General features: G+C 48.2%; 1 protein-coding gene across 2 annotated transcripts in view; it reads right to left on the minus strand.

Moving 5' to 3' along the window:
- Positions 1–11,252, minus strand: part of LOC147448922 (uncharacterized) — a 66,954-nt gene extending 55,702 nt beyond the window's left edge. The window contains exons 1-2 of one of the 2 annotated variants that reach the window (XM_086521339.1): positions 11,032–11,252; positions 10,849–10,900 (exon numbers count right to left, since the gene is read on the minus strand). In XM_086521339.1, the coding sequence (XP_086377465.1) occupies positions 10,849–10,900; positions 11,032–11,150 (171 nt within the window). In that variant the 5' untranslated portion in view covers positions 11,151–11,252. The remainder of the gene's footprint in view (positions 1–10,848; positions 10,901–11,031) is intronic. The other variant, XM_086521338.1, reaches the window with a different exon arrangement.
- Positions 11,253–15,323: the final 4,071 nt, after the last annotated feature.

Below are 15,323 nucleotides of genomic sequence, written 5' to 3' on the forward strand. Positions count from 1 at the left end.
GATGCGTATCCTCTGATTGCACACACTGCATAAGCATAAACATTTCCATCAGAGTCAATTTGGGGATTTTTCCAGTGACTTTATCCTATTTTCCCTATTTTTGACATTTTTCACTTATTTATTAAGTGACTTTTGTTGGGAACTAAGTAGGGCAAATTGGGTAAGTTAATATATAAGCAAACCCAAGTTAGCACAATTGGGCAGATGAGCAAATATAGATCACTAATCTTGAGAAAATACAACATTCATTCCGCTACACCTTACACCCCCTCTCTCTCAAGCTCTCTCGAGAGTCAAGTCTCCCTCTCTCTCTCTCTCTCTCTCTCTCTCTCTCTCTCTCTCTCTCTCTCTCTCTCTCTCTCTCTCTCTGCGCGTCCCTCCCCCTCAAGCTCTCAAGTCTATACAACACACGTTGGCCATAGTAACCTTGAACGGTCTTCAAATCAATGAGTATTAGAGTCAAAGGACTCTGACACTACTATTATTCAATCACACAGAGCTTAAAATTGCATTATTTGAAAACACTCTCATAACAAAGGGGGAAACTCCTCCTACTGGGGAGGCCTCACGCGCTCGCTGCTGCTGTTCGCTGGCCACCCTGCCTCCCCCCCCCCCTTGCTTCGCTACTCACCGCCCCTGCCTTGCACTGCGTAGTCTCGCCAACCCCCCTTGCCCACTCGCGCCAGCCCACCCCCCTCTGCCCCTCCCGCTGCCCACTCACGCCAGCCCCCCCCCCTCCGCCACTCCCGCTGCCTCAACCCGCAACCCCCCCCCCCCCCCCCCCCCCCCCCCCCCAGCCCGCCGCTGCCTCTACCCCTGCCCGCCCCCGCTCTACCTTGTCCGCCTTCCCTCAACCCGCAGCCCCCTCAACCCGCCCTCCGCAGCCCGCCTTCGCCGCTCTCCCCCCCTTTGCGCACCTTTAGCCCCCCCCCCCCCCCCCTTCACACAAGGCCTCGCTCTGTTCAACGCTGCAATGGTGTTCTCGCTGGGACGCTACTCGCCGGGTTTCGCAAGTGTTTGTCTTCACGCATCCCCCCTTACCACCACAGCAGCAGACACACATCAAGGCTCATGCTCCACCCCAGAGGGACTCCTCAGAAGTAACTCTCACCCGACCCAGCTGAGCCCACCATCCGACTTGCCCTTTCACCGACAGAGCAAGCGAGCCTCGAAGCAAAGGTGGAGCGCCTCCAGGCGACCTCGGTCATCTGGAAGATTCTCGGCACCAGACCCAGCAGAGGAGGGCTGCGTGATCTTCTCCAGGCCCACCTTCTCGCAGAGGTGGGCAAGATCTTGGACGTTCAGATCCTCGGACGAGGCTACTATCAGATCCAGTTTGAGACCTCCGAGATGGCGTCCAAGGTCATCGCCATGAGCCCCTTGACCATCCGAGCAGTTCAAGCCAACTTTCGACAGTGGAGACATGGTTTTGACCCTGCTTCAGATGTTCTGGTAGAGAAGGCAGACATTCCCATCTCCGTTTTCTTTCCTGGTATGCGGAGGGAGTACCCACCACTTTTGTCCAGGATAGGCTCAGCGATAGGGACTGTCCTGGAGACACCTCGCACGGCAGCCTCACTAGCTGCCAAGGCGGCTGGCATTCCCTCAGTTTGCGTTCTAGTTAGGGGCACTCACACTCTCCCGAAGGTCATCCTACTTCCTCGGGTGACTGGGGGTTGGTTTAGACAGAGCGTGGAGTATTCGGGCCTCCTGAATCAGTGCTTCACTTGTCGACAGATGGGCCATCTTGCAAAGGCTTATCCACGGAGGAGGCCCCGACCTACACCACAGACCTAGCCCCAGCCTGCAAGGGCTTGCCAGCAACCGCAGGCAGAGACACAGCACACGGGCAGAGCCACCCTCGGAGGGATGGCAACAGGTTCATGGTCAACGACGGCAGGGGCCACAGCGACAGCCTGGCACTCAAGGTGGTCCTCAGGCGCCTGCCCAGCAGCAGTTGGTTCCCACGGGAAACCGATTCAGTCCTCTTGAGAAGGACGAGGACCCTGCTCCAACCTCCACCTCAGTTTCACCATCGACAGGCCCCCCCCCCCCCCCCCCCCCGCCTCCTGCTCCCATCACCTCTCCTCCTCGCCCCTCTCCTCCCCCTGCTCCTACAACCCCCCCTCCCACTCCAGTTCCACAGTCAACCCAGGGGGCGCGGCCATCCTTGGCTGCGCCTTTGCCACGAGTCGCTTGGCGAGAGAGGGACAGCCTTTCTTGCGACCCCCTCTACAGGTACAGACGTCTCCCTTTGCAGCAGTCCCTCGTGGTCTGACGAGCTTTGACATTCAGCGTCGATGGGACTTCTTTGCCTACGACTTTACACGCTTTCTCGGTGACTCCTCACCAGACCTTGAGGCAGCCTCATTTAGGGTTCATGTTCTGTTCCTTGCAGCTAGGGGGATAGAGGCCTTGGACTCGGCGGTTGGCTTCTCTTTTCCCCTTTGCGGAAGGGACCAGACTGAGTGGACTCTCAACTCAGTGTTGAAGTGGCTCCAGACACACGTCCTAGCATTCTCTTACCACATGGGGGACCTAGGAGTTACAGACATGCTTCAGCCTCTGTGGCAATTGGCCAAGTTTGCTGTGACTCCTCCAGATGCAACAGGATGTAGACACATTGTGGTTCACTTCTTTGCTGATACACAGTGATTGCCATGCTATGTACACATTCATGAGGACTCCTGGACACAGGAGGTTATTTTACGCACGGCTTGGTCTACTTGGGCTTGGGCCAGGCAGTCTTTGCAATCACGTCTATCTAGAGGACGCTTGGATGCGGATTACTCCCCATCCAAGCCAGCCTCGAAGATAGCACGTTTAGCTGCTGCGGCAGCATCTATTCTCTCTCGATCCCCATGAGGATCGTCTCATGGAACATGCAGGGATTAGGTGGGCCCCAGTTTCAACGTCAAAGGGACCAACTAGTTTCAGGAGCTTCAACGTTGCCTTGTGGGAGGACAGATTGATCTCCTTATGCTACAGGAGCACCATCTGTGTGAGAGCCACATTAGACGATGTGGTCAGCTCTTGCGTGGACAATATGATACTTTTTGGTCAGCTGCTTTTGGACCTGGAGGCATCCAGGGTGGGGTATGTATGACTATTGCGGATTCTTTGCAGCAGGCCATTGTGGGCAGAGGGATTTTTGTGCCAAGCGGGGCTCAGTGGATCGCTATGCACGCAGCAGAGCAGTGGTGCATAGGGGGTGACTTCAACATGTTGGAGGACCCTTCTAACAGGATTGGTGGTAGCCATGCTACTGTGCATCGAGTTGAGTTGGAAGCTTGGGAGAGGTTTTGTATGACTGAGGGTTTCGGATGTATGGCAACACTCTAGCTTTGTGAGGCCCTCAGACAGCCTGGCCTTCTCTCATTCGGACCGCAGAGTGGGAGGAGTGAATCTATCGCGGATAGATCGCTTCTACACTAGTGACCATTTCTGTGACTTGGGTGGACAGTCGGCATTCTCGCAGGGACTTCCTTCTCGGACCATGCACCAGTGATCCTCAGAGTGGAAGATAGGCAGAGAAGGGGGAGCACGATGCTTCGCATCGCTGAGAGGGTCTTGCTGGACTCTGCACTCAGAGAGCGAGTAGAGGCTCTTTGGACAAAGAGCTTGGACAGGCAAGATTCTCCTACTGACAGAATGGCCTCAGTACTAGCTCAGCTTAGTCGTTTCTTTCTCCAGGACTCTTTGGCTCGCCTGGCTGCAGCGAGAGAGGAGGAGCAGTCTCAGACGGGGGGTTGCTTCCTTGCAGAGGATGCAGGAGCAACATCCAAACAGTCCTTGGTTGGAGGAGCAGTTACAGCAGGCTCGGCAGGAGCTTGTTAGCACAGAGGAGTGGCGCCATGAGTTTGCTTTCCATCGATAGGCATCTCAATGGACGCAGGTGGGTGACAGAGTGACTGGTGCTTTCTTCGAGGCAGTGGGACCTCGGCATACGCATGCCAAGGTCAGTCAGATGAGAAGGCCTGACGGGTCAGTTGCTTCTGAGCCAGAGGACATGCGTGCAGTTGCTATTGAATTTTACAGTGAGTTACTGTCAGCAGAGCCTCAGTCAGAGCGGCAGGATGCATGCAGGGCGCAGGTGTGGGCACAGATGCCTTGCCTTGTGACTGAGGAGATGCGTCAGAGGCTTGAGCTCCCACTTCAGCTTGAGGAGTTGCACACGGCTCTTAGTGCACTCTCCCGTGGTAGCTGTCCAGGTGAGGATGGCTTGACTCCCAGTTTTTTCTTGGAGTACTGGGACTTGCTTGGTCCAGATCTCTGTAGTGCTTTTCAGTACATCTTGCACATAGGAGAGATGCCTGACAGCATGAGTGAGGGTCTGATCTACCTCATTCCCAAGGAGGGTGGCTCCTTGGATGAGATTCGACAGTGGCGCCCCATCACCATCCTCAACTCAGCCTACAAAATTCTTGCCAAGGCTCTGAGTTTGAGCATCGAGCCATTTCTAGAGAGCCTTATACATGGGACTTAAGACAGGTTTTGTCAAGGAGCGTAGTATCCTTGACAACATCTTTACTTTTTGGGAGGCTTCTGCCCTAGCGTGGCTACGTGGTGAGGATCTGGTGATTCTTCTTCTCGACTTTGAGAAGGCCTACGACAGAGTTGACTGGGACTTTCTGGAGGACACTCTACTCAGGATGGGCTTCTCAGATGCTTGGACCAGAGGGGTGTCCACTTTGTACAGACGGGCACACAATCAGGTACTTTTGTCAGGAGGTGATCGTTTCATGCTCACATGTTCGGTCAGACAGGGCTGCCCTCTTGCCCCCTTCCTCTTTTTGTTCTATGCTGAGGCAATGAGCAAGTTTTTGGTGTCGCAGCAGGTTGGTTTACGGGGCTTAGCACTCCCTATTCGGGGAGATGAGCTACTGGACGTTGAGTTTGCTGACGACTCAGCCTTGTACTTGGATGGCCAGGAGGCCAACCTTCACAGGTGTGAGCAGGCTCTAGAGACCTTCTGTTGTGCATCTGGCGCACTGATCAACTGGAGCAAGACAGTTGCTTTCTTGGTTGGTAGTGCTCCTATGCCCGATTGGATGCCAGGTGAGGGTTTCAACCTCTTTCAAGTGGACTCCCCTAGGGACTGCAGTACGGTACTTGGGCTGTTAGGTTGGTTTGGACTTGTCTCCCGAGCAGCAGATTTCTCCCCTCCTCCTGTCTATCAAGAGGAAGTTGCTACATTGGAGCTCCGCACAACTTTCTTTGGCTGGCAGAGTTGTAGTGGCCAACCAGGAGTTGTTGGCTACTATGTGGTACATCACTTCTTGCTGGATCTTCTCGAGTTCTTGTATCAGCCAGGTAGAGAGGCTAATCAGGAACTTCCTTTGATCAGGGCATGACACTCAGATAGCCCGGGCCAAAGTGGCTTGGCAAGTCATCACTCTTCCTTGTTCACAGGGAGGGCTTGGGATCATAGACCCATCACAACAGAGCAGAGCTCTTCTTGGGAAGTTCATCGTCAAAGGACTTCTTCCAAGAGAGGAGCCCTGGAAGGAGTTCTTGCTGCAGCGGCTTCGTGCAGGTGCCTCAGGCAGGAGGCCCCTGGCGACCTTCGACCAAATGGATCTTCACAGAGATGCGCAGAGTTGGTTTGAGCAGGAGACTGGAGGATCGCTTCGCTATGAGTTTGCTTCGATCTTGGGAGCATTTGCGACGAGGCTTGGAGCAGCGGCAGCCTACTTGCACGGAGGAGCGTCTGCGACAGCCCCTTGTTTGGAACCCCATGGTTAGCACTCGGAGAGGCCACTTGGTTGGTAGTCGGCCTCATGTTTCCTGGGGTCCCATGGCAGCGGGTCCAGCACGCTCTTTAGGTGACTGGTTACAGTTTTCAGGCTTGTCAGAGGAGCTGCAGGGCTTTCAGCTACAGGGTATGAGAGGGGTGGATGGGAGCCTTCATGCGACTGGAGGTTCTCATCTCAGTTGGGGCTTGCTCAGAGATTGTTCCCTCCCTGTTTTTCGAGTTACAGAGTGGGACGCTTACAAAGAGTTGCAGTAGAGGCCCCGCAGGTGGCAGAGTGCTGTTTTCAAAGGATCCGAGTGGTGGGCATCTGTGGGAGGACTTGTGTCATCGATCCTAACCCAGCAGCTCTTGAGTCTGGACATTGGAGACTGTGGGCTTCAGAGTGTTGTCCACTGGCACGAGTACAGTGGGATCCCGGAGATTGGAGGGACCCTTTCTCTTCTGCAGACCACCCAGGTGTCCCTTTCTTTCAGTACACTGTTCGGCTGGGACGTCGCATACTGGCAGCACACAGAGAGGCTCGCCCTGCTGCAACACCTCATTGGCAGGAGAAGGATCTCACAGCTAAGTTCTTGGCAGCTTTTTGGGAGAGGTTGTGGGCTCCAGACAACCGAGGCGAGTCACTTTGTTTCAGTGGCTGAGCTACAACAGTTGGGAACTCGCTTGTGCATAGTGGTCTCTCGATCACATGTGCATCTTGTGACCATCTTGTGGAGAGTCAGTGTCACTATCTTTGCGACTATCCTTTGGCACAGCAGGCGTGGCTTCGTGTTCTTCGGTTGATGCCTGCTCTTTCCACGGCTCGGCACTACACTTGGGGGGCAGCTGCTTGGTCCACTCTCACGGGCCCGGCACTTCAGTTTGAGCTATCTTCCACCAGCAGGATGATAGTGATGCAGGGAGGGCGACCTACACTCCAGCTTGCCATAGAGCTTACTCCACAGGAGTGGTGCAGTGAGAGAGAGGAGTGCTGGAGCTCATCGGTGGCCTGACACTCTGGTTCATCTGGCGGGCCCGCTCCTTCCGCATCTTTGAGGCTCGCCCTGTACGGTACCACCAGCAGAGACTGTTCGCGATCTTTGGCTAGAGCTGATCCACACTCTCAGAGGACAGCTCAAGAGACTCCAGGGCAGCTCTGACCGCATGCGGGAGCGCAGAGAGGCATTCCTTCGACTCTGGCATCCTGGGCCTTTCTTCACCATGGTCCAAGGTGTACTCAGATGGCACTATCGTCCGCCTGTGTGGCTTTTCCCTCCTCCCATTTCTTGATTTAGCCTCATTGTATATATGGTGTTTTTTCATTGGGAGAGTCTCCCCATCATGGTTGTTGTAGCCCTCTCTCGAAGAGGTGGTTGTAGCCCTACGGGCAGGTTCATTAACTGATAGAAGGATCTATTTCTCAAAAAAAAAAAAAAAAAAAGCATTATTTGGGTGTTTTTATACCTCTCGTTCCGCGCCGTTCCCGTTCCGAACGACGGGGGATCCCGTTCCCGTTCCGCGGGGGATCCCGTCACCGTTCCCGTTCCGCGTTCCGGGAAACTATGAATGAAAGTCTTCTAATTAGGCTTTTGATACATGTTTTGGTTGTGCGTAGTCATGAGCCAGGGTGCTCTGACTCTCAGCAGGAAAGAGACAATGACACCACAAAAAATAGTCATCAATGGTCAGTACATTGAATGCTAATTTAAAACTGGCGTAAAGACTAAGAGCCATCTGTTTTCAACGGGCTACGAGCCAACTGTTTTCAATCCATGAGTGATTGTTCTCAAGATCAAACAGATCTACCAGTGGAGTATCCATAGACATTAATGGACAAGCAAGAGTCTTACCATTAATGATATTTTGGGTGTCACTTTAGCACTACATGTTTTTTTGTGCGAAGATCGAGTTGAGTTTTTTATGATCTTAACCTCCTAGAGGCTTATCTCTACCATCATGTATAAATACAGCAAGCTTTTTCAGATAGCACAGCTGTCCACAAGAACTAGGAGTCCCACTTGAGCGGATCCCCGACTTCCTCTATAGCATTGGGAGTGTTTGTAGAAGCACCATTTTTGGGGTAGGTACTAGGACCCAGCTTGTGATTACTACATCATTCAATAAGTGTTGATGGTCAATTTTGGAAACCTTTCCACTTTTCTTTTCAGGCAAAGATATTCTTTATCTACCAACTTGCCAAGGGGTAGTCAAAAAGTCCTTTTCAGACTCTCACCAAGGGCGTTGGACTGGCAAGATATACCAAGGGGTTCGGATTGCCAAGGTAACACCCAAGGTTAACAGTTTAAATTTCTTTATCTTCAATAATCTCTATTTTTAGTGATTAGCAAGTCAAAAGAATTTGGATAATGTATCCTTACAGGGTGAAATATGCACTTGACCTTCAGGTAAGTATAAGATATTTTTCACCTCATCGTAAGTATATGTTTTTGGTTCACTTTTATTTCCGCATAAGTTTGCTTACGTTTTGCAAGAGGGATGCATAAGCTTGAAGGCTTTCATCCAATTTGCTCCTCAGCCACATGACAAGGTCATATAAGAGCATTGCATTTTGGGAAAGTAATGTTTCAGGTACCACTTTGGCAACCCGTCACTTTCTCTCTTCACTATTCATTAGGATGCCGTCACAGTTTCGTTCCCTATTGCAACAGTTACAGACCTACATGGTAGGGTTTGTTTGGCACATGTTGTTAGTCACACGGTGTGCAACATGGTTTAGGAACTCATGGAGTTCGGTTTAGCTAGTGTGGAGCAAGGTGTATGAGAGTTCCTCTCGCTCACGTCGCTGAGTGTTTGCAATTACCTCCACACACAAGTACATCTCGTACTTGCTAGATGTCACTTTCCTAACATCGTTTTTTGGAACATATTCCACGTGGAGAATATGGGTCTTTGGACTGACATTGGTGCCTTTTTCCTAATGATGTGTCGCAACAGAGTCCCTAGATGCTGGTCACATCCGTTTGTTTCACCATTTTGAGCACACAGTATCAAGAACAATTTTAGTGGCCAGAAATTGTTAGGTACTAAGTACAGACTTGTTGAGGTTATAAGTATTGTAAACAATATTGACGGATGGTTATTGACACTTATAGCAAGGCTATGCTCTATTAAAATGAAAATGTTTCATGGTTGGTACCTAGATGTGATTATTTTTCAGAGTCTACTATGGTCCAACGGTTTAGCAAGGCTTTCAAGTGATTACAATGGGCTATTTACCCATTGTTTTTCCTCCTCTTATCGAAGTGCTATAAGAATAACATTCACCATACACATTGGCAATTAAAATCATGAAAATGTAGGTGTTCGAGTACGTTTTTGCTAAAGGCATGCACACTAGGTGTTATGGGCCCTAGTGTTTAGCAAAGGCTTACTTGGAGAAGCATGCAAATTCATGAAGTTGATAGCTTACGAAGTATTTTGCACCACAGGTACAGTATCTCTATGAGATTTACTGTGGATCTACCAACCACCATACGAGTTGATGGCTCGGTATGGGTGCTTATAGATAAGTTGATTGGACTTGGTGAAGTTTGTTCAGTTCCTTACAATCTCTAAAGTTAACCAAGTTGGTTATGAGTCACTGTGACCCACGTTCAACAATCATTTTTGGAAGACTGTCTGTAAATGGTTGGGGAGACACAACTCACCACAGTCCTGCCACTCTTCCAAAGACAGATGGGCTACTAGTAAGTATTAATCTAGTGCTAAGGGATATGCTATGAGCATACGTTAGCAAGAAGCAACCCAAATGGAAAGATTATCTTTTTGGTTTGGAGTTTGTTTATCGTGATGCAAAGCATGTTGCGAGTAGGTTTAGTCCCTGCATGTTTATGTCAAGTTTTCAACCTTGATCATCAGTTCTGGTGGGGTTGTCTACTGATAGAAATGACAGCAAGTCAAGGACTTAATACAAGCTGATGAGTTATGTTAGCAAATCACTTGTATGGAAAGTTGAGAAGAGATACTCCCAAAGGTTTCAGTAACTTCAGAAAGTCTTGACTCCTGGTCATTCACTTAAACACCTCTTAGTTATGGTAACTCATTTACAATACTCAAGTAAGTTACAAATAGAGTCTACACACTATGTTGCATTTAAGTCGGTTACACCAACGGTTACACAAGGACAACAATGTGGAAAATCAAGATGTTTCTCTTGGTTTCATTGAACCTCTTATTAAACTGTGTACTGGTCATATGAACAGCTGGACCTCTGAGAGGTGCCACTATAGAAAACATTAGTGTTCTTGAGAAGATCTTACCACTTCTGTTTTCGAGAATGAAAACCCTTCTCCAAGGGGGGAGTAATGTCATGCCAAGGGTAGGACTAGGAGGACACGGCCCTGGCAAAGTGCCGGACACACTTGCAGTATAGGGGTCTATGTATAGCTGAGAGCCAGAGGGACAGAGGCCTATATATAGGACGGTTGGGTGGTTATTCGCAAGTCTGTTTCCCCTCTGTCTTACATTCTCTCATAAGTTAAGCTTCCATAACGCTAGCTTCTCTCCATATCTTCCTCATAATCAGCCTCTCAGTCTGACCCAAGGACAACCAAGGAAGATTATATAAGGCTCCCCACTCACTCCCGCTACACTTTGACACCTCAACATGGTCTAATTACCATGTATAATTCCCAATCCATCTCACTATTGCATTAACTGTGTCGCAATGTGGATGTTGGAAATTGTAAGTAAATTGTATTTGCATCTCATTAACGAGTTGTGTCACAGTACAGAAGTCATAGATAGTCAATGTATGTAGTTCCATTGATCTTTCTAAGTCTTCACCGTCATTAATGTATTGGTTCCACATTTCCTTCTTCATTCTACTTAGTGCCAGTCGGTATGGCCACCAACACAAAATAGCCTACCAGCATCTGCTCCTGAAGAGTATCATAGACAGTAATCTCTGACTAGAGGAGTTCACACTTGTCATGGCTTGGCAAGGATGATCAATATCATTCCAGCATGCTTACTTTATGGTGGCTTTGCAGTAACAACTTTCTTGAGAGTCTTCATCAACAATCTCAATCAAAAAGTATCTTCCTAGCTTAAAATGAAGACTAAAAAGAAAAGCCCAGGAGCAGATGCAGTACCGCAATGGGAACAACATTGACATAAAAATCTACTAGCGTTGCAGCCATCCATCTGCACTTAAACAGGCACAAAGACGTTACAGCGTGTTTTGTGTGTGTGTGTGTGTGTGTGTGTGTGTGTGTGTGTGTGTGTGTGTGTGCGTGCGCGCGCGCGCGAGAGAGAGAGAGAGAGAGAGAGAGTACCTTGTTAAGAGCTCCATACGAAAGGGGCTGCCATCGGTAATGAGAGTAAAAATCACAGTCCCACATGTGAGAAGCCCAAGCAAGGCAAAGACCAGCCTGGCGAACACCACAGCCACCATCTCTTACAAGCCCGCCAAGCCACTATCGAGTTACCGGCCGGACGTGGCACTGACGGCACGCCAGGATGGGATTTTATGAGCTTTACTTTCACGGCGGCACATGTCCTCACACAATTGGCCCTTCCGTCTTTCTTTAGGCCTCCAAAACAAACAAAAAAACCCAAAAAAAAAGAATGATAAAATCAAGCGTATGCAGTAGGTGTCACATTTTGAAAAGAAAACAAGAGAGAGAATCTTCAAATATGCTCTCAGCTTTGGGAGTAGGACTACCTCGAGTTCTAGTGGAATTGCATTACCAAAGAGAGAAAGAGAGAGAGATCGTTTTTGCATGACAACAAGCCAACCCACAACCCCGTCTTCATCTGGTTTCGGGTTTATCCTTGCCCATGCTCACACCTTCTTCATCTCTAGCAGTCTCTGCTCTACTTTATGTCCTCTTGTGACGTGCAGGACAATCTACACATGGGGAACGACAGGCTTGCTAACTGTTGGAGAAACGTAGCCTTCACAAAAACACAAAAAGGGGAAGCCCAACTCGGAGAGAGGGCAACATCAATATAATTGCCTCAAGGTGGGGGGAAGGGCAGAAGGTAGAGGGGCCTCGGGGAGGAGGTAGAGGAGGGTTTGTTGTAGAGAAGGGAAGTAGGATATGGTGGTTCGATCTAGGAAGGGCAGTTGCAACAAAGCCAAGAAGGCATATGTGAAATTTCTGAGGGCGGCACTTGCAGGCATAGATGAGAATATTCGGTAGAAATGATTTATACGAAGCAGATCCAGTAGGTTAGCATTAAAAAAATGATAAAATCAAAGGTCTACCCATGAGAGCAGTAATGGAAGGTAAAAAACGCCACCATTTCAATTTAGAGAGAGAGAGGGCCACTCTTTAAGAAATTGATATTCTATGAGTAGACATCAATAGCCATGGATATGCATGTCCCTATATGTGTGTAAGAATAAGGAAAGAGTGTGCTTAGGTGCGTAATATATGGAGGAATGATGCTCTACACCTGATAGATTCTCTCAACGGGCTTCCAAATATGATCTTCCAACCACCCTCTCAACGTGCTTCCAACTACCCTCTTCTTCACTACAGCTATTGTTGTTTCTTCAACTTCTCTTTCTTTTGCTCGTTCATGGGCTTGGCCACGGCTACATGCTCACGGAAGGAATAAGGAAAGAGTGTGCTTAGGTGCGTAATATATGGAGGAATGGTGCTCTACACCTGATAGATTCTCTCAACGGGCTTCCAAATATGATCTTCCAACCACCCTCTCAACGTGCTTCCAACTACCCTCTTCTTCACTACAACTGTTGTTGTTTCTTCCATCTTCTCTTTCTTTTGCTTGTTCATGGGCTTGGCCACGACTACGTGCTCACGGAAGGTGGAGATAGCACACATCAGCTTTGTTTGTGTTGATGCTCTTCGTCAATCCCGATTATTTACTATACATATTTACCAATTGCACCACACCCACAACATTAGTTGCAAACATGATGGCTCTCCATTTTGCACACGCATCTAGGGGTAGCATGTACCCATACATCCTAATAGCTACGTCTTCAACCTGACACTCTTTCTACCTCCTTTCTACATACAGGCAAAACAAACACCCTTAATGGTTCCCCATCCTTAGAAGATGACGACCTTCATTTTGAGCTCACACATGCATTGTTGTAGAGAGAGAGAGAGAGAGAGAGAGAGAGAGAGAGAGAGACTCATTGCTTAAGCTTCGAAGTCACAGGTGCCGCTTAAGCTTCCATGGGTAGTCGGTGGAGTGTACAAGTTCCACCATTAAAATTTTGTGTATGATAATGTCATTGATAGGTTTGACGTTGATTTCAAAAGATAATTCACTCTCTTTGTGTGAGAGGGTAGAGCTAGCAAGTCTCCACTTGCAGGCTGGCATGGACTTGTAGTTGGCATGGCTAAGAAGGAGGCTCCCACGTGGATCAAGCAATGTGGCAATGTAGGCTCCTACATGAGTGGTCCAATGTGGCTACATGGATTTGCAGTCTCGTGGACTTCACTCTTGAGATTTTAATGTAGATATGAATGTGGTGGTGCCAACTAAGCTAGCAAAAAAGAAGAAGAAGAAGTGGAGAGAGAGAGAGAGAGAGAGAGAGAGAGAGAAGAAATAAGCATGAATCCATGTATCTCTTCATAAAAATTTTAACCCATGTCAACTTTTTTCATGCTACCATACGCCTTCAAGATGCATGCATAGATGATCACATTTGGAGAGAAGCTAAGTTCCACATTCGCAAGGAATATGTGAGGGCCTACCTTGTTGGGTAGCTTTTGCAATCAGTGCAATCCAAGAGACAATATTCCACATAGAAATCATGTCCAAAACTTGTGTGTTTCTAAACTTATACCACACTTTGCATCACGACGAAAAGAGAAGAATTGGGTATGATTTAGTTTCAAAATTACTTTAGTCGCTAATCAATTCACTTTGTACATGTGAACTTCTCCCATTTTGTCACATGCCTTTACATTTGAAAGGAAACTTTGGCTGCAAAATTTGCACAAATCTATTAGTAATGGATCTTCATTGCTCCCACTAGCCTTATGTGATATTTGCATTATTGCCTGAAGAAGAGCTTCCAAAAGCATGCACTTGAGACACACTTTGAGAAGAGACACTTTGGCACAAAACTGCTAGGATGTTGTAGGGTTTGATGCGGGTTGAGACTATGCGTTCTCTTAGCCTAGAAGGTCAATCCGAGGGTTGGGGGGCAATTGGGGATGTTGCGATAGGGCGAGGCCAGCGGTTCCCAACCACATGCAGTTGGTCTTTTTGGAATGTCGAGAGACAGAGGTCCTCCCACCTCCTCTCGGGACAATGGTCTCCATGTGCGGTTGGACGTCGCTAGTGTGGTTGGTATGTGGGAGAGGTTGCTTGCCTGAGGAGGGCTCCTGGGTTTGGGGTCGATCTTCTGAGGAGGGCTCTTGGATGCAGAGCATTGGATCTAGGTCGGTCTTCTGAGAAGTAGAGCTCGAATGTGCGGTTACGGTTCGAGACCAAAGTCTTTGGTGGTGCTATGGTTCTGAGTTCTCTATTGGTGGGGTTCTGGACGATCATGGAAGGGTTGCCCTACCTCGTGGCAACCAGTGGTTTCTTCTGTGTTCGGTTGATCCTGTTTGTTTTGGTGTAGATGAGATGGATTCCATGCCTGTGTTTTCGTGGAGTTTCTTGTGGGCAGATCTGATTGGTCGGTAGGTTTTCCTTTTTTTCTTTGACGTTACTTGGTGGACAGGGTAGTTTATGCGGCAAATCATCTTCCTTGGTGGAAGTCCTAGGCTGGTTCTGGCTCTAGAGGACAGTCTATGCTATGTTTGGGTGGCTCCCATGTTAGTTGTGCTCCCTACTTCAGGGTGGCTCCCTCCATCAGCCGATGTAAGGGTACTTTTGTTTTGACAATGGATACTTGTGATAGGTTGGATGCCATGGCTCATTGTGAGCATGGCTTACAATGTAATTTTTTTGGTTTTTAATACAAATCTCACTCACAATTTGTGAGTTCTGTCCCCAAAAAATAAAAGGACGCACTTTGAAAAGACAGTGCCAAACATATTCCAAGAGACGCAACATTTGAGGAAGAGATGATATTTTGCAAGGGGAATGTCACAAGAAGGACTTCTATAGCAAGTATTTATGCAGCACAAAGTCACATTCATGGATTAAAAGAGAGGGGTAGCAAAAGACATTAGACAAATTCAAACAAACAATATTCCCGACTTTGATACAAAATACCCAAGGAAAGAGAAGTGCATTTTGTACTTGTGTAAGGAAGATAGTTGATCCATTATTTCCTGCAAAGGCATGGACAACGGTTCTAAATGCTTGATGTCCATGTTTCTGTTAGCATCACCCAAAGCTAAATAATATACATTTCTATAAAAGAAATATTGGGTGCATTTGGAAAATAGCCTTGAGGCTTGCATTGAGGACCGCTATAAACAACATTTTGTAATCTAATGAAATTAAAATCTTTCTATAGTTAAAGATTAGAAAGTGTGTGGCCCCATGCTTAAGCTATGATCTACTAAAGATGAACAACCAGGAGTGGTCCACATAAAATTAGTAGCATTTTGTAATCTAATGAAATTAAAAGCTTTCTATAGTTAAAGAGTAGAAAGCATGTGGCCCCATGCTTAAGCTATGATCT

This window comes from Adiantum capillus-veneris, chromosome 10 (assembly GCF_014529385.1).
Source record: "Adiantum capillus-veneris isolate H3 chromosome 10, ASM1452938v2, whole genome shotgun sequence".
NCBI lineage: Eukaryota > Viridiplantae > Streptophyta > Polypodiopsida > Polypodiales > Pteridaceae > Adiantum > Adiantum capillus-veneris.